At 39.1% G+C, this 19005-nt stretch overlaps 1 protein-coding gene across 1 annotated transcript; it reads right to left on the bottom strand.

Annotated features, from left to right (window-relative positions):
• Positions 1–72: 72 nt before the first annotated feature.
• On the bottom strand, positions 73–11569 carry LOC112197755 (putative disease resistance RPP13-like protein 1). Its single transcript, XM_024338701.2, has 14 exons — positions 11007–11569; positions 7421–10876; positions 7188–7277; positions 7000–7089; positions 6431–6488; positions 6027–6299; positions 4714–4984; positions 4516–4617; positions 2904–3147; positions 2558–2682; positions 1489–2211; positions 927–1021; positions 689–794; positions 73–590 (listed from the first exon to the last, which is right to left on the bottom strand). Exons 1-2 carry the CDS (start codon positions 11504–11506, stop codon positions 7597–7599), a joined length of 3780 nt encoding a protein of 1259 aa, XP_024194469.1. The 5' UTR covers positions 11507–11569; the 3' UTR covers positions 73–590; positions 689–794; positions 927–1021; positions 1489–2211; positions 2558–2682; positions 2904–3147; positions 4516–4617; positions 4714–4984; positions 6027–6299; positions 6431–6488; positions 7000–7089; positions 7188–7277; positions 7421–7596.
• Between the last annotated feature and the right edge of the window lie 7436 nt (positions 11570–19005).

The following is a 19005-nucleotide window of genomic DNA, read 5'->3' as shown; positions in this document are numbered from 1 at the left end:
ACATTTCATTTACATATGCTATAATTGTTATATGCATCAGCTTATCATAATCATAGTTATCATAGATATATATAGATCATCCAAAACCTTAACAGATTGGTATTTATCTTATGCTTTAAATCAGTGCACATACAACTTACTCTATAAGTACATGCTATAGAATTCATGAAACATTCAGACTGTCATTTGCATTCACAAAACCATATATATACATGACACTCTGAAACTTTTATTTGTAATCACACTGGTTGCTGATACACCATCAACAAACCATATAGATAGAAAGGCTGAAGGAGAAAGAAAGCAATAACAAAAAAAAAAAAAAAAATGAAAGAACCTCAAATCCATAACCTCAAAGCAGCCTCATCAATTTTTGCATCCTGATCTCTCCCTTTTGATTCTTTTGATTAGCCTGATCAACATTCCAACTATCTCAAGAAACAACTCACGTTTTTGAGTGATGGTGATGTTCGCAAGTACCACTCCCCCCAACAATCCACTTCCGAATCCCCCTAATGCAAAACTAATCAACTGACAGAGAATTTGAGAATTATACACCAACAGTCTGCAAGTTCAGATAAGAAGAGAAGCTGTGCAAAAATAGAAGCAGTAAATCAGAAATTTCCAACAAGAGTGAAGAGGTGAGTACAGCTAATCAACTGAGAGAGAATTTGAGAATTATACTTACAACTCAGACATCAAGACATGGATATATTGGTCCTGTGAGCAATCTTAACCTTGGTCTATCTCTGTCTTAACATATCAAGAAATTTTGCTTACTTTCCACGAAACTGCTGCATATCAAGAAACAGGCAGAAAGAAGACACATTACCCAGCTTTTCAAAGTATCAATTGACAACGACATATATATTCTCTCTACACTGAATCGGGAAGGGCAAGAACCAGAATTGGGATGTGCGACATACCGTAGTAAATGGAAATGGTCTGTTTCTCCATCGTTGATATCTATGCGCTTGATGTGAGCAATCTTGTGCCAATCTTCACCCGTCTCTCTTTGGCACTGTTTCTCAAGTAAAGGACATCCATGGATATATAGATCAGCAAGAGAAGAGGGTAGTTCACTATCTGGCAAGCAGAGCAGGGCTATTCCATATAATCAATGTTTGCAGAGAGTCCACTATCATAATATTTTTAATAAATATATACAAGGAGCTACTCCAGAAGCTTTGATTGTACTCGAACAAACAAGCAAGTGGAAATTCACATGCAGGGTTTTACCGATATAACTAGTGAAACTTGAGTAAAGTACCCCATATAACATATTGAAGTAATGTCACAGTATTTTTTAGGCAATATATTAAGGATCAGAAATTGGGATGTCGAACATTCCTAGTTGAGGCCTACCTTTCATTGGAGGAAATGCCATTTTTTCTAGACAACACTTTGATCAACTATGCAAACCATGTACAAGTTTGGTATGATAAAGAAGAAAAAGATTCATGACAGGAAAACAACATATTTACATACCTGACAGGTAATTGCATGATTACAATGACGATTACAAGAATTGGGACACCCTAAATCAACAACGCCTGAAAGTGATCATTATTCCCCACTCTCTGGCACAGTTTCTCTAGCAAATGACATCCAATGATATGTATTTCACAAAGAGAAACAGTTAGCCCATTTTCTGGCAAGCACTGCAGCACAGAGCAATACGTAATCTCCAAAATCTTAAGAGAAGTGGGTAGTCCACTTTGAGGCAAGCACAGCACCACATAACAATACCTTATCTCCAATATTTTAAGAGAATTAGGTAGTCCACCACTATCTGGAAAGTACTGAAGTGCAGTGAAACAGCTAATCTTCAAAATTTCAAGAGAGTTGAGATGCCCAAACCACTTGGCGCCACCCATGGTCGTTAGATTTAGACGGTACATCGTTAGATGAGTGAGAGTGCTGGGAAACTCGGAGAAGACTCGACTTCATGTTTACCAAAGTCAAGTGACAATGTGAAGGCAATCCTCCTTTGAGAATAGTTGACAACTTTGGGCAATCTGATACTGACAAAAACTGAAGAGATGGGAGGAGTGAGCGCATATATTGCAGCCAGGAACCCAATTTCCAATAATCAGAGATACTCATCTCTGTCAAACTGGGTTCATGTAACCCTCCATTGGGAAAAGATACAATACATCCGAATTCTGTACTTCTGGTTTTGTATAGATAGGCTTTGCTCCCATGGATGTTCTGCATATTCATAGCTTAGCTTTTAAAAACATTCTACACAAGTTACCTGCTTAAAAAGTCTGAACAAATTTTGTGAATGTATTGCCACTAGTGATGGAAAATTAACTTACAAGCAGTAGAAATTCACCAATATAAGTCAACATTGCACATAAGCAAGTGACAATCGTATTTGCATCAACTCATAATCATCAATAGGGATAATCCCAAATCTTAAAAATTGGTGTTCACCCAAATCCTATGGACCAATTCACACAACACTTTACAATTTTAATAGTAAGTTTTACCACAATTGTTCACTATATATATGGACGAAATAAAGCACAGGTGTTATTCTAAGTGAAAATACCTTTAGTGGAAGCACCATATTGTTGTAAACTTGTAACATATTCAGAGCTGATATCACACTAGCAACAAAAGATATATAAACATCACTACCAGCTTGACCCTGAAACTGTAGTCAGAAGAGAATCCCTACAAGCAAAAGGAAATTAGATTCAAGATCAGTAAACATATTAATGAATGACCAAACTTTATTGGCTGGTTTTACTTCTATTTCCACACTATGTAGTATACAAATTATCACATTTCTTATCCACAGAGCAGTGAAGCTCTATAGAACCTATATCCATTGAAGCTAATTTGTGGGAAATATGCAACTATTGACTAACAATGGAAACTGGAAAGGATCTTACAGGTCCATAGTGAAGGTGCAATACTGTTCGTCCTCATGTCATCTTTTTTCCACACACAACTCCGAGTTTTTTGCCAATGACTTTATTGTTACTGAGAAAGTAGAAGAGCGCCAACCATTCAGTTGCAGCTGGTGGCATTACAAAACAACCAGAGAAACTTTGATGAAAAGAGGATCCAAATTCCAGAAGTTGGCCCATTAAAAGGGAAAGTAGAAATTCAATTCTAGTACCCCGTATTGTTTATCTGCAGCCAAACATTAGGAAGAGTTCCTATAAATATTTACTGCATTATGCTGAAATAGAGCACACTGACCAAGTTACAAGACACTAACCAAAACCTCTTAAATAATGGCATCAAACATTTTGATGTTTGTAGAACAGCACTAAAGCCCCTAAAGCACTGCAACCTAAACCAAACTGTGCTAGTAATGTTCAACGATTATTCAGTACATCTGGTTTTGTATAATAGATTTAGCTAGGCTACACTCCCATGAATGTTCTGCATATTCCTAGCTCTGCTTTTGGTTTTTTAAATCACTTTCTATACAATCTCATTCAATATGGTCTTGTAACTTGCTCATATATTTCCAATACAGTCTGGGAAGTTTCAATTTCATTTGACCAAAATACTGTTCCGTGCTCAACTGCTTCATATATATGTCTGCTTAAAAAGTCTGAATTTTATTTTGAATGTGTTGCTGAAAACTAACAAGCAGTAAAAACTTTGCTCACTGAGATGCTGCGTATTAAAAATAGGGTAGATAGAAGAAACATTACCCAGCTTTCTAAGTATTATTCAGCGCTGAATTATCAATTTCCATTCGGATGCTGTTAACAATGTAATATAGATTCTCCCTGTTTATGTATAATTCTTTATAAACACTAGTTACACTACTGACAAGGATGAATTATAGACCCATGTACATTCTAGACCACTTTACAAACTGCATCTCTATAACACACAGTCTGAGCTCCTCATGTTTTAACACTTGCGGAAGCTTTGATTGTATTCAAACAAATGGGGGCAAGTCAAATATTTACATGTAGGGTTTTACCAATAACTATTGAAACTTAAGAACACCATATTGATGTAATGCCACGGTATTTTTAATTGAGGATCAAAAATTGCAATGCGGGACATTCCTAGTTGAGGCTAACTTCCAATGGAGGAAAGTTGCCATGTATTCTTTCACAACTATACAAACCATGTAAAAAGAAGAAGAAGATTCAAGACAGGAAAAATAGAGTATGATATGTTCCAAGCTAATTAAGTTTTCTACATGAATTTCTTAACCAATGGCATTCATACATCCAAATGTTTGTAGAAAAGCTCTGAAATCGAATATGTTTCCTTGTCAATCAGCCATGAGAACTTTCTTAGCAGCCAACAATTAATTTCAGTACAAACATATAGATGCCCAATATATGGATGACAATGACAGGGAAGCGATGGAGGTTGCAGATCAATTGAACTAGAATGCGATTATGTATTAATCTTTAAGACAACGTCCAATTTATAAAAAGAAATTTGGACATGAATTAATCAGTACTCTAACTATATGCATTGAACAGAACTTATCAAATGAGGGATATGGAGGAGAAAGGATCTTACGGGCCAGCAAGGACAGTTCTTATCAATCAAAGAAACACTGTTTGGCCATGTGTTGTCTGTTGCCATGGACACCAAGTTTCTTTGCTGATTACTGTAATTCTACTGGTATAACAGAGGAGCAACAACATTTAAAGGTAATTAATTCTCCATTTTCATATACTAAAAAAGTATGGAAGCACCACAAGGAAGTACTATTACCTTCAGTGGCAGTACTGCAACTGGGACTATCAGGACATCGCACATCATAATTCACCTCTCTCTTTCCATCTTTTCCACAATGTAGCTAAGGCTCAGGATCAAATGGAACATAGAGATAAGCAATGACCTTAAGTTAAGACCATTTAATTCTTCAATTCCTTATACTAAACAAAAGTAAAAACACCTTTAGTGGTAGCGCCACATTTAATTGTAAACTTGTAACATATACACTGGCAAAACAAAAAAGAATACCATTACTATCAGCCTGAAGCTGTGGTCAGAAGAGAATCCAGAAGTTACATGCAAAAAGAAAGTAGATTCGAGATTAGTAATGATATTAATGATTTGAGTAAAATATAAATGTACAATCAATTGCTCATTTTACTTTCTGGTTCCACATCTTGTGGTATACTATTTATAGTTTTTCAATGGGGAAACTACTATGGACTTCAGTTCAAACATTTTTGTAGAAATTCAACACACCCCATGATGCAGTTACAATTAAAAATATCAAAAGATGCATAGATTGCTTTAGTAGCTGTTGAAGTTAATGCTGAGATTCTTATTGACCTATGCTAGTTAGTTAACTTGAGTTATAAGTTTTGTTGGTACTTAATATTTACCGCGACTTATGGATAACATCGAAAGCAGTAGACTTTTCAGAAAAGCACCTTAGTGCTAAAACCAATTATGATCTTGCACATCATGTGTAGGGCCAATCTCCCTCCCTCCCTCCCTCTCTCCAGTTTCACTCAGGCAGCATTGTATTTGCAAAGACTATCTCAGTTATTATACAAGAAAAAGAAAGTGACATGGGTATGTAGGCAATCATTGGAGCCAAGTATCCTGTTATCTAAAGAACTCTGGATCACTAGTCACTACAAACTGGGAACTTCCTTTCTGCTCTTTTCAAGTCTGACTCCCTAGAAGATGGAGCTTTCATCAGTTAGCCCTCCTCCAAGGCATAGGAATCCCATCAAAAAAGTTACCACACCCCTGATATAATAGAGGAGCCACAACCTTTTGAGGTCATTAATTCTTCATTTTCAGATTCAGTCCAAAAATACTTCAACGGGCATTACAATATGGTTAAGGAAACATAAATGACTATATGTCAATGTTATGTGAATTTTAAACCGCAGATGTTATTTTGATAGACTATAAGGATTGCAATAGCATTTATTGAATGGTTAGCTCTCTTGATTATGGACCCGAGCTAAAAAATTATAGGTTCTAAGTTTCTTTATACAGCATTACAGCTTTATAAAGTACTACAACGTTAAATAAGTAAAATTATATTGAAGAAGAAATACCTGACAGATTATTAGATGATTATTATAACTATGTCAAGACATCACAACCGCTTCATATCCATATTGATAAATGTCAGTGTCAGCAATCTTGGGACAATCTTCCCCTTGCTCTGTTACGACTCAAGAGACCGTTCTTCACACACTGCAAATTGTTTGCAACAAAGTCTTTTTTGCAAGAACTGATTTCAAGTATTATGAGATGTTTTCACTTTTGACAGGTCTCATAACTGGTTACTGAGATAAGGGTCCAACAGCTACAAGTATTATGAGATGCTGCATGTAAAGAATGGAAAGTAACAGGATACATGCATTAGCCATTTTTTCCAAAATGCAGGGCCTAAGCCACAAGCTTTAATAAGATCATTAATTCTTCAATTTCATATCATATACAAATGTAAACATACCAAGAGGCAGCACTGCATATAGTTGTAATCTTGTAATGTCTAGGAAGATGATATCACACTGTCAAAAAATTACCAAAAACATCAGTACTAGCTGGACCCTGAAGCAAGACGATCCAAAAGTTGAAGTAGACTGAAGATCAATATACATATTAATGATCGAGTAAACTTTATCTATATACTCAATTTACTGCATAGTTCCACATTGTGCCTACAGCTTATAATCTTTCAATGAAAAAATTGAAGACACACTAGTGAGGACTTGAGCTCAAACATTTTTCAGAAAATCAATACACACCCCAATTCTTTGTTAATATGAAAAATATTATGATGCACAGATTTGTTTTAGTAGCTGATGAATTTATGCTAAATTAGTTAGCTTGAGTTATAAGTTTTTGTGATACTTAATATACCTCGATTGATTATGTTTTGTTTGGCAGGTCTTAATGAAGATGTGAAGATTGAATTGAAACAGCAACTTTAAAAGCTTTCTAGAAAGTCTGATGAAAGACCAAGTCAGTTCAACTAGAACGAACTGAATAGAGATCAGAAGAGTGCAAGTATTGACTGACCCCAAATTGGCTCTCTGTGATTTTCATTGTGCTTGGAAACAGTGTGAATGAGTGCAGGAGATAAAGAACAGTCCACAAGCAGATGAGAAGCTGCGCAAAAATAGAAGCAGTAAATCAGGAATTGCCTACTAAAGTGAAGAGGTGAGTAAACCGAATCAACTGAGAGAGAATTTGATAATCATGCTTACAACTCAGACATCAAGACATGGCAATCTTAACCTTGGCCTATCTCTCTGTCTTAACATATCAAGAAATTTTGCTCACTTTCCACTAAACTGCTGCATATCAAGAAACAGGGCAGAAATAAGACACATTAATTTTCCAGCTTTTCAAGGTATCAATTGACAACAACATATATATTCCCAGTATCAATAGACTGAATTGGGAAGGGCAAAGACCAGAATTGGGATGTGCGACATACCGTAGGAAACGGAAATGGTCTGTTTCTCCTTCATATGGCATGTCGTTGTCAAACCCATCGATCATGAGTTCAAGCAAGACCCTAGAATGAGTTCAAACAATAGGATCTTACACGCAGAATATGCAAGCCCTCTGGGACATGGCCAAATTGATCAGAACGCAAGCCCTCTGTCGCTGTCATATCCGAAACCCATTGATCTCTATGCGCTTGATGTGAGCAATCTTGGGCCAATCTTCACCCGTCTCTCTTTGGCACCGTTCCTGAAGCAAAGGACATCGATTGATACCTAGATGAGAAAGAGAAGAGGGTAGTCCACTATCTGGCAAGCACTGCAGAGCAGGGCAATCCACAATCTCCAAGCTTTGAAGGGAAGTGGGTAGCCCACTATCTGGCAAGCACCGGAGCGCAGGGCAGTTGTAAATCTCCAAGCGTTGAAGAGAAGAGGGTAGTCCACTATCTGGCAAGCACCGGAGCGCAGGACAATTCGTAATCCCCAAGCTTCGAAGAGAGTTGAGATGGCCAAACCACTTGGCGCCGTCGATGGTCTCACAATTCAGACGGCCGATCTTGAGATGTGTGAGAGTGCTGGGAAACAGCCCCTCGTGCTCCTCTGCAAACCAATCTACTTTTTCGTCGCAGTTAAAGTCAAGTTTCAATATTTCAAGAGAGGTGAGTGTTCGGAGATCCTTGTTCAGATTCTGCATACTCTTTGCATTCACTTTTTTAACTTTGACGATGTGAAGTGTTTTTAACTTTGACGGGAATCCATCTTCCGGAATACATTCCAATTCTGGGCAATTATATACCGTCAAAGACTCAAGAGATGGGAGGCTGTCTGACGCTAATCTCCCGGTAAGATTGGGACAAATTGTCACAACAAGCTTCTCAAGATTAGGAAAAACCCCACCTTCATTATTGTCACCTCCAACATAATACCATTCTTTCCACCCCCTCATACCCATGAATTCTAAAGACCGTAGGGATCTAAATGGTTTATTCACACTAGAAGTATTGCCGTCACCATAATAGAATTCAGAACCTATGGATACCACTCCATGTAAATCTACTATACGAAGCACTGTGAGGGAAGGTAGCTGTCCCAACGGTGGCAAGGAGATACAATTCACACAATTACCAAGCTCAAGATAAACAAGAGCAGCGGAAGAATAATATCCTGACCAACCTGGAAACATTTTGCCTCCATAATCTGTAATTGTAAGCATTTCCAGGTTCCGGTGAGGTTGGAGCTTCTCAAGCACTTCTCTTTCTTCTATAGTATAATCGCCCTCTTCACTTGACTTTTCTTCTTCTGTTTCCTCCTCTTCTTCCCAATCCAAAACCAGTTCCTTAAGAAACATCTTGTCCCTCAGTATGTAGGCCTCCAAACCGCTGCTATGCCCAAGCCCCCAGATATAAAGTCTTCCACGCAATTTTTCAAGCTCCTTTAACTCTGCCAAATTATCCCCCGTGTGTTTGTCTAGCACGAAATTTGGTAGCATCTGGAGGTCTTTCAACTTACCCATTTGTGGTGGCATCTTTTGTAACACTATCCCTGTAATATCCAGATGGCTCAAGTTGATCAATCTTCCCAAGTTGGCTGGCAGTTCAGTAAGGTCTTCACAGTTTGACAACAACAATACTTGCAAGTTATACAAAGTACAAATTGCATCAGGTAACTTTTCGATGGAACTGTGAGACAAGTCCAAGTGCTTAAGATGTTTCAAGTTGTTAATTGACTCAGGCAATTCCTGAATATCGTAACATGATAACTTGAGCATTCTTAAACATTGAAACTTTGGCAATGCCTCGTAGAGTCCTTTCAAATATGGATCTAATGGTAGAAAGGTGTGCAAACGTTTAGCTTGCTGTAAAGCCTCAAACATCTCTAGGCTATCAGCCTCTGTAGTAAAACATCCCAACATACATGAAAAGTGACGAGTCTTGCTCAAATTGTTGGGTGAATCACTGCCCTCCCACCTAAAACAAAATTCTCCTGATACAAAGCTTGCTAAATCATTGATAAGGTCATGCATGATATATTGATCGGACCTTGATGAAACTTGAAAAAATGACATTGAGATTAGATCATTGAAGTAATCTTGTCCGATTTTTTCTGCAGTTTTGTGTTTTTCAGGTTGCAATAGATCTTCAGCCATCCACAAGTAAACCAATTCTGATGTTTTGAACGCATAGTTCTTGGGAAATATCGAACAATATGCAAAACAATGTTTGAGTTGTGAAGGCAGGTACATATAGCTCAACCAAAGAGATGGCAGAATGTCACTCTCCAAAGGCAACTCCCACAGGTCACTGTTCAATATAGTTAACCATTCACCCACATTTAATTTAGAACATAAGAGACCCGCAAGGGACTTAATAGCCAAAGGAAGACCCTTGCACTTTCGAACAATTTGTCTACCGATTGGTTTAAGATGTGAGCGTGCACTAACACCTGCATTTTTGAAGGCATGTTTTTCAAATAACGACCAGCTATCTTGCTCGGACATTGGCGTGAGACGGTGAGCTTCAAGGCTACCCATCTTACGTGTAACATCTTCATCGCGTGTTGTGACAATAATCTTGCTTCCATGTGCTCCAGAGTCAAGGGGACGCATTAAGAATTCCAACTGGTTATAATTCTTGTTCCACATGTCATCAAGAACAAAGAAGAACCTTTTCCCCCTCAAAGTTGCCTGCAACTCTGATTGAAGCACATTAAGGGTCGTGATCTTGCAAGCTTTTTTGGTGAGGGACTCATAAATTTGTTGTGAGATCCGAAGAACATCAAATTCTTTTGAAACACAAGCCCATGCTTTGATGTCAAAACGTTCCTTGAGTCTAACATCGTTGTATACAAACTGGGCAAGGGTGGTCTTTCCGATCCCACCCATACCCACAATAGGAATCACACTTATCTCATTGCCACTCTCATCATCTGATAGCAACAATTTAACCAATGTTTCTTTCTCTTCATCTCTTCCATATACAGACTTTTCTACCAAAGAAGTTGACTGTATTGTTTGTGATACCCCGTGTCCAGCACTTGCTTGCATACCCAAGACATCTATTATCCGCTTCTTAATGGAGTCTAGTCTTTCAGGAACTTCCTCTGCCCTCCGGTATATTGATGCTGAATCAAAACCATGAAATGGAAGACTAGAGTTGAGGTCTTGTACCTCACTCGTGCTACTTCCAGATTCGGGTTCCATCTTTCGTCTTAATACTTCTGTTTTGATCTCCTGCAATAGGTCCTCGGTATCATAGACAGCTTCTTTAAGCTCATTGAGCAATGCCTTCACAGTTGGGTTGTTCAGTTGCTTTCCCTCGGCGCCATCGAGGTAAGGCTTAATATCCAACAACTCCTTCTGTAAATCCTCCCGGACATCGCTCAGGGGCACACGACCTAGCTTGTCTTGAATCACTGTAACAATCTTTTGGATGAACTTTGACTCGTGCCTACAAATTGCAATCAAAACAAAAATATATCATACAAGCTAGCCAGCTATGAGTCTATCAACAATTAACTGATATGTAAATACAGTTGTTAGTAATCAGTCAAAGCTTTGGTTTTGATGAATTTACATACCCGTCAGCTTCATTTTGTAAAACCATGCCTGCTAGATCTGCAACTTCTCTAAGCGCTGCCTGCCATCCATTCAACGATTGATTTCCTTGGTATTTAGGGACCTCTGCAAGAGTTTCTGCCTGCTTCCTCAGTTGAGATGGATCGACGTCGTAGAAGACCGGTAATACGACATGATCGGAGGTCTTCTTGAGTTCAAGGATCATGACAAGCTCGTCCAGACACCATCGGGAAGAGGTGTAGTCGTTTGAAAACACAATCACAGAACTTTGTGACTGTTGAATGGCGTTCTCAAGCTTTTCCTTGATATTTTCCCCTCTCTCGAGTTCAGGATCATCTCGGAAAGTATGAAATCCGGCGTTGACCAGAGCCGTGTAGAGGTGATCAGTGAAGTTCTTTCGAGTGTCCTCACCTCTGAAGCTCAAGAACACGTGATAGCGAAATGGGTACGGAGAGGCAGTATATTTGGAAAGGGAGGCCTTCTGACTTCGGAACAGGGCCATGGATGAACCAACAAATCAAAATCTCAGAGTTGAGTGGGAACTGGGTTGTGTAGAAATGATCCCCCTTCCTTCTCTTTTTCTTTTATGATTGGATGCCCCTTAGTTTTTTGACTTTATTTCGGTAAAAAAGAGTAAAAAATTCATAGGGAAAAATTCACCAACGGTGTCTGGACACTTAAGGGACTTTCAGAATGATACCTGAACTTATAAAGTTATCAATGTGATACCTGGACTCATTTTTTCGTATCAACATCGTACCTATGACCAATTTCCGTAACGGCTCCGTGACGGAAATTGGCCGTAGGTATCACATTGATAAGAAAAAATGAGTCCAGGTATCACATTGATAACTTTGTAAGTTCAGGTATCATTCTGAAAGTCCCTAAGTGTCCAGACACCGTTGGTGAATTTTTCCCAATTTTGCACGTGCAATGCACGTGAGTCACTTAATGAAGACAAAATGACCGATTTACCCTCAAATTCTTTCTTTCTTTTCTTTTCTTTTTTTCTTTAGGGGTAATTCCCGCATACCCAAAAATCCTTGGTATTTTTCCCAACTGCCCAACACTTTGGTATTTCACTATTGACAAAAGACAAAGACTCACATGGATAGTTTTAACAAACAAATGCCCTCTGTATCCTATGTTGACCTTAGATTCTTCTACCGTCCTATTCAGTCAAAAGGAAACAATAAAAAACATTAAAACAAAAACAAGACTAGCCTTCAACATGCCACATTTCGCCTAACGACTTCCTGTCTAAACGGCTACTCACAGGGCGGAATCACTGCTGCTTGTCCTAATTTTTCTGTTTTAAAACTGATTCTTTTGGCTGAACAGTAAAGCTTTAGAACTTTAGCTTTCCATGGGATGCATGTATGCATTCAAATATTCAAACTTTGACATAGTAAACTATGCATGATAAATATGAGTACAGAATGTAAAGATAATGACATAAACATTTTATAAATTAAAGAAGTGGGTGAACATCCATCTGAATTTATTTATTCAAATATACATATAAAACTTTAAACAATCAGAGCCTCATTCTCAGGTAAACAGCAAAAGCTGTTTAGCTATTCATAAGAATGAGAACAGTTACTTACTTGTAGTGGAAGCACACTACTTCACACCTAGATAGGAAAGGAAGCACACTGCTATTCTACTATTTTTATTATCAGAGGAGTTTTTTCTGATCTAATTTTCGAATGCCTTCTAAGAGAAGCTGAAGCTCCTTATATAGGGAGCGGAACTCAAACTAGAATTCAAAATACAAAAATGTACAGGACAACTCCGTGACTTCTGCTTTTCGTAGTGCTCCTGCTGGTGGAGGTCGGTCAGGGAAAAGCAAAAGGAAAAAGTGAAATGTTTTTCACTTAACCTTTTCTTTTTGAAAAGGAAAAAGCAAAAGTAGCTTTAGAAAAGTCTAAAGTTCTACAGTTGCTATTTTGGTGCTGATTCTTCACCTGTAGCTTCACATGTTCTCGTCCGTTTCAGAATGGTGGCCAAAGACAAAGGAGTTGTTGTCTGTCTGGGCCATGCGAGTTGTTGTTGCATTATCCTCGACGTCTGTATCAACATACATCTTGTAGTGGTTGTCATTTTCAAGCTTTTCCACCCAACGCATGCATGCCATTGTCGAGTCTATCTCTTTTCTGGTTAGAGATAGGAATATATCGCTGCTGACTACGTCAGGATGATCGTAAGCAGTGATAATTGTCTTTTCTCCTGCTGCCAGGAATGTGTTGTTGATGTCTTCAGAGATGATCTTTTTGATGTAGTCAAGAGCCATGGCCTTCATCCAGGGAATGCTAGAATTTGGTTGGCCGTTGTATGCTACACAGGCTGGTTGAAGATATCTTCTTTGAATAATTCTCACATAATGATATGGAGGAATATATTCAACTTCACCATCTGTCTTCTGGATCCATTCAGGAGGTGTGGATCTGAACTTCAGACGAAGCATACAGTTGTCTTTTCTGATGTTCTTGACCGTGTTGACAATAATAGGCGGCAAGCCTCTCAGATCATCATTAGTTTTAGTCCATAAATTATGGACAAAACCATTTTCAACAAGCCATAGCTTGTGTTCTTGAGGATGTTCACTCTGAACATTTACCAGGTATCTTCCAACATATGGTCCTGAGACAATAAAGAGGGTTGGAGGAACTAGGTTTTCAGGATTGTGCCTTCCTATCAGATTATGGAATTCATACCAATCTGATTCATTGAGTGCTATGATAGGGACCCTAGCACTTTCTGGACTTTCAAGGAAGGATAGTTTTTCTTTCCTTACAGCACTCTGCTGTGTATGAAGCTCTTCACCTTGTGGTCTACCATTCTCGTAGAGTTCTTCAGCTAATGCAAACAGAGCTGGGAACATTAATCCACTGCTTCTTTCTTGAAAGGCAAATAAGAGATTGTCCAGGATTGCCTTCTGGTGATACGCTAGTCTCCTGCCAGTTCTGAACACAGGAGTATCAAAAGTTCTTAATTCGTAATTAAAAACATTTATAACTCCACTAGGAGTTGGTCTGCTTTTTGGCAAAGCAGCAGCCGTCAACGGTCTTGATGTGCCTTTACCGTCTGCCGTTTGAGACGGGCTAGCCAATCCTTTACCCTGGGATTGATCAGTTGAGGCCAAGCCTTTTGAGCTTAGCAGAAACCTTTTAAGGATTTTCTCCTTGGTTTCTTTTGGATCTTCTTCAGATTCCTGTTCTTTCCCAGTCCTTCTGCTTCTGGGATTACGACCTTCGTCGTCTTCTCTTTGGCTGAACATTGCCAGTTCTCTGGTCAATGCGTCTGGAAGATAGTTCTTGTTTCCTGCAATTAATTCAACAGTATAATCATATTGGTTAAGAAACAATTGCCAGTTGGCTAATCTTCCCCTATCAGCAGCTTTGTCAAGTTTAAAATTTTTAAAATTCTTTACTCTAGCACAATCGGTGCGGACAGTAAAGGTTTTTCCCAGATAAGCTGGAGAATTTAAAATCGTTTTCTTGACAGCTAAAATTTCTTTTTCCCCTGTGGGATAATTCAGTTCTGCAGGGCTGAACTTGCCACTACAAAATTTGCAGATCTTTTCAATGTTAGTTCCAGGCGCTCTCGCCAGAACAACACCGGACCAGTAATTATCACTCGCATCTGTCTGGAGGATAATTTCATCATTCTCTTCTGGTTGTTGAAGAGGAGGGAGGTTCTTGCAGAGGTTTTTTATCTGCTTCACGATCTTTTCATCGTCTTCTGTGAAGTTCCATTTTCTTTTAGAACTTGTCTTGGGAGATAACATGGCTGTTAACCCTGAGATTCTAGGGATGAAATCTCTCCCATAATTTATGACACCAAGGAATCTCTCTAGACTCTTAGCATCAGGAATTTTGTCTGGGAACTTCCAGATCTTTTCAAGGATGTGAGGTTGGAGCTTTATGACTCCATTCTTGATGTTTATTCCTAGGAAATCAACTTCATCGAGGATAAAGAAGATTTTCTTCTCACCTAGGATAATTCCATGCTGGACTATCAGCTTTGCTACCTCGTGGAGGTGCTTCATGTGTTCTTCTCTGTTTTTGGAGAAGACCAAGATGTCATCTATGTAGACGACGCAGAACTCCGCTACATGCTTGAAGATGTTGTCCATCTTTCTTTGAAAGATTGAGGGAGCTTGCTTGAGACCAAAAGGCATTACTAGCCACTCGTAATGACCTTGTGGTGTTCCAAATGCAGTGAGAGGTACACTCTCAGGATGCATCTTGACCTGCCAGAAACCCGACTTTGCATCGAATTTCGAAAAGACTTTAGCTCCTCTGAGCTGGTTGATCAGGACTCTGACTTGAGCGATCTGATATCCGTCTTTGACAGTCTTCTTATTGACATCTCTATAGTCAATAACCATTCTAGCTTTTCCTCTTAGATTCTCTGCATGATTTCTCACGTAGAATGCTGGAGCATGATGAGGGCTAGTGGAAGGTTGAATTAATCTCTTCTTCAGGAGATCTTCAATATCACTTCTGAATTCTTTTTGATCTTCCTCTTTGTACTGAGGAATGGCTTTGACATGGCAGATAGCATTCATGTCATGCAATCTCAATTCACAGACCACTGGGTCCTTTTCCCAAAACTTCTGAGGATTTGTATCCACATTCTGCTCGAGTAGTTTCTTGATTTTGTCAAGAGTGGGAGTTTGTTGAGACTCAAGCTTGTTCTGAAAGTGCTTGAGGTTGTGCTCGTGGATGAAACTAGCTTCTTCATCTTCACTAGCTTCTTCTTCTTCTTCTGAAGATTCTTCAACAAGCAGTTCTTCTTGTTGTTTGATTTGGAGTATGGGTTGAAATTTGGGTTTGTAGGGGGTAAGATCACCACTATTCTGTTGCGATCTCTGATACTGAGTAGTAAAACCGGGACCGGCCACACTGAATGCATGTGGGAGGCGGTCAGCCCAGAACACCCGTTCTCCTTTTCTGAAGCCTATCGCTTCTTCATCCTGAATGAATCGTTGTTGGAGAATAAAATCATTGCCCAACAAGAAATCAGATCCTTGGCCTTCAGATTGCCAAACATTCTGGATGATAAATGTTCCTCCACCAATGGTGATATGAACATTTTTTGCTACTTTCTTCATGGTGAGATGGCTTCCATCGAATGTAACACCAGTAGCTGACTTTTTCTTGTCTTCGTTCCAGAGTTCTTCTGGAATTGCAAATCTCTTTGCAACAGTAAAACCTGATCCATTATCTACAAAAGCATGTAGATGATATTTCCTGTGATCAGGGAACTTGAGTCCGATCTCTATGTAGTTGCTGTATCTACTTGTAGAGACGGCTTTCGATTGGTGAGGCTCATTTTCTTGAGCTTGTTCCGTTGGAATGAACGGTTTACATTCTTCTGGAACATTTTCCTGAGTGGGTGATTTGTCATCATCATCCCAATCTGTAGGAGTTATCTCTTTGCTGTCTGGATTACTGAACCAGGGGGGAGGATCATATCTGACTTTGTAATCAAACTTGCCGGAAGGTTGGCCAAGTAGATCCCATGTACCAGTATCCGCAGCTATCTCTTGTCTTTCTAAGAGATGAATATTTTCTGGTATTTCAACCAGTTCAATATCTTCATCGATTGTTTCTTCACCGATGATTTCTTCCTTTATTTCTGAGGAAGATGGTTGTTCCATAGTCGTTTCTTGGACTACAGTTGTTGCAGCTTTTTTTGTTTGTTCCATGGTTTCCTGGAACAGAGTTTCAACTTCTTTCGCCTTTTTCTCAGCGAAATACTCTTCATATTCTTGCTCGACCCATTGGCTGACAAGACCATTCTTGGTTTTTCTTCTTGCTTCAGCTATGAAGCATTCTTTGTGATACGTCTTTTTAGACTCTTCACAGAACATAGGGAGACCATTCTTCTCGTGACATAAGCAGTAGTCACAGACGAATGAACCAGGGTTCACCTGATAAGAAGACATGAAGGATTCTGTCTTGCTTTCTTCCCAGTTTTTGACTTTCAAAACGTTCATTTGTCTGGATTCGAAGTACTCTACTTCAGAATCTATCTCAGACTCTTCTGATGAACTTTCTTCTTCTTCGGACCAGGCAGAATAGACTGACCTGTCGTCATCTTCATCATCAGAATAGGCTATTTCGTAGCCTTTCATATTTGCTGCCTCTACTATTTGCTCATATTCTTCAAAGAGAGCTTTAGTAGATCTGTTACCCTTTTCTGGGCATTCATTGGCATAGTGCCCTTCAGCTTTACACAACCAACATCTGCAAGCTTTCTTGCTAGGTTGTTTATGCTGCTGAGTATTCTTCTTTTTCTTGAAGAATTTCTTTTTTGGATCTTCATCCTGTTGCTTCTTGTAATTGGAGCTTTTCTTGAATCTCCAATTCTTTCTCTGATTACTCTTTTTGAATTTTTTCGAGTAATATTTTTCTTTTTTCTTCTTTCTGTGGAATTTGGATTCATGACATCCCCAGTTTGTGGGCATATCCAGTATTCCGTAACAGAAATTTTCAACTCCTTTGAGTTGCTTCTTAGCCATCTTAGCTCTAAGATTGGCTTTGCATTGCTCCTTCAGTAGTTGCCGGATTCTGTCGGCAATTCCTCCAACTGAAAATCTTTCAATTGGTTTTTCAGCTATGCTTTCTCTCACAGCTGTTCTCCATGGTTCAGGGAGCTTTCTGTGCAACAGATTAACTAGATCAGTATTCTCTAGTTCACCAGTTGTACAGTAATATTCCTGAAATTCATTCAGGTATTCTTCGAAATATCTCATGTCACAGATCTTGAGAGCATAGATATTCGACTTTGCCGTTTCTTTGGCTTTCTCACTCAGATTTGAGAGATCTCCACAGAATTGATCGTACAGGGGTACTGCAAAATCATACGGAGACTTTGAATTTTTTATCTCTTCAAGCCAGTCTCTTCCTCTGGTAGTTTCCTTGAAAGATAGGTAGTACTTTTTTGCTACTCCGGTGAGAGTAGTTTCATAGTACACCTGCAAATCTGGTGCTTCAAATTTTCCAAGGGTCAGTGCAGAAGCCATCATCAGGCTATCTACCCATTGGTCAATGGTTTTTCTTTTGTCTAGACTCTTGTCTAGATTCAACCAGATGCCATAGTTCGTGATCGGAACTCTTGGCAGATTGTCCTCGGGGACGAATCTTTGAGAATTTCTTTCTCCTTTTTTACCCGTGGGGGCTTTCTGAACTGGGAGTTTCATTTCCCTTGTTTCTTTTTTTATGAAAGTTCTGGAGCTTCCTCCTTCTTCCATTTCAACATCTTGGTAAGGAAAGACTTTTCTTGTCTTTCTGCATTTGAATTCTTTCATTTCCTCGATTAGTTTTTCTAATCGTTCAGGACTTTCACAATTCTCAGCTTCTTTGTAAAGATCATAGAGCTTCTCAGCTCTGAGCATATGGACTGGTCTGCATAGATCAGCTTCCAGATCTTCTTCTGATATTGGTTCTTCAATAGTGGGTTTTGTACCACTGACACCGGCTTCTCTGGTGCTGTAGCTTCTTCTCAGAAGACTGCTGTTTATCCTGATGTTTTCAGGACAGACATCACTTTTCCTGTGATCTTCAAAGTTGAGGCTGATTTCTTCAGTGCGTCTACTCTCGTAGATCTTTGCTTTTGCTCTTTCCGGCAGCTTTTTTGGACCGGACAGTTTCCATTCAAGAGGAAAAGTTACTTCATTCCAAGCAACCTTATGAATCTGCTGTGAATGGTTCTTTTGGTTGGTGAGGAATCCAGTAGTGAGACCAGGGATGTTGGAGATCCTTGTCTTTGGTTCCACTGTGGTGCTCATCAGTTTATAGTACACTCTGTATACTATTGCCAATTCTTGCATTTCTTCTTTCATTGAGATCCCGTCTGTCTTGACTCTCAGTCTGAGGCAGTGGGCTGCATCTTTCAAGCTGGTTGAAAAGTTGGGGAAGCAGTTGAAATATGCTACCTGGTTGCATAGTGATGCTTCTAGAGTTCCCAACAGACTAGCTTGGAAGTCTG

This window comes from Rosa chinensis, chromosome 1 (genome assembly GCF_002994745.2).
Source record: "Rosa chinensis cultivar Old Blush chromosome 1, RchiOBHm-V2, whole genome shotgun sequence".
NCBI lineage: Eukaryota > Viridiplantae > Streptophyta > Magnoliopsida > Rosales > Rosaceae > Rosa > Rosa chinensis.
Note: the sequence above shows the minus strand (reverse complement) of the source record. Positions and strands in the feature narration are given on the sequence as shown.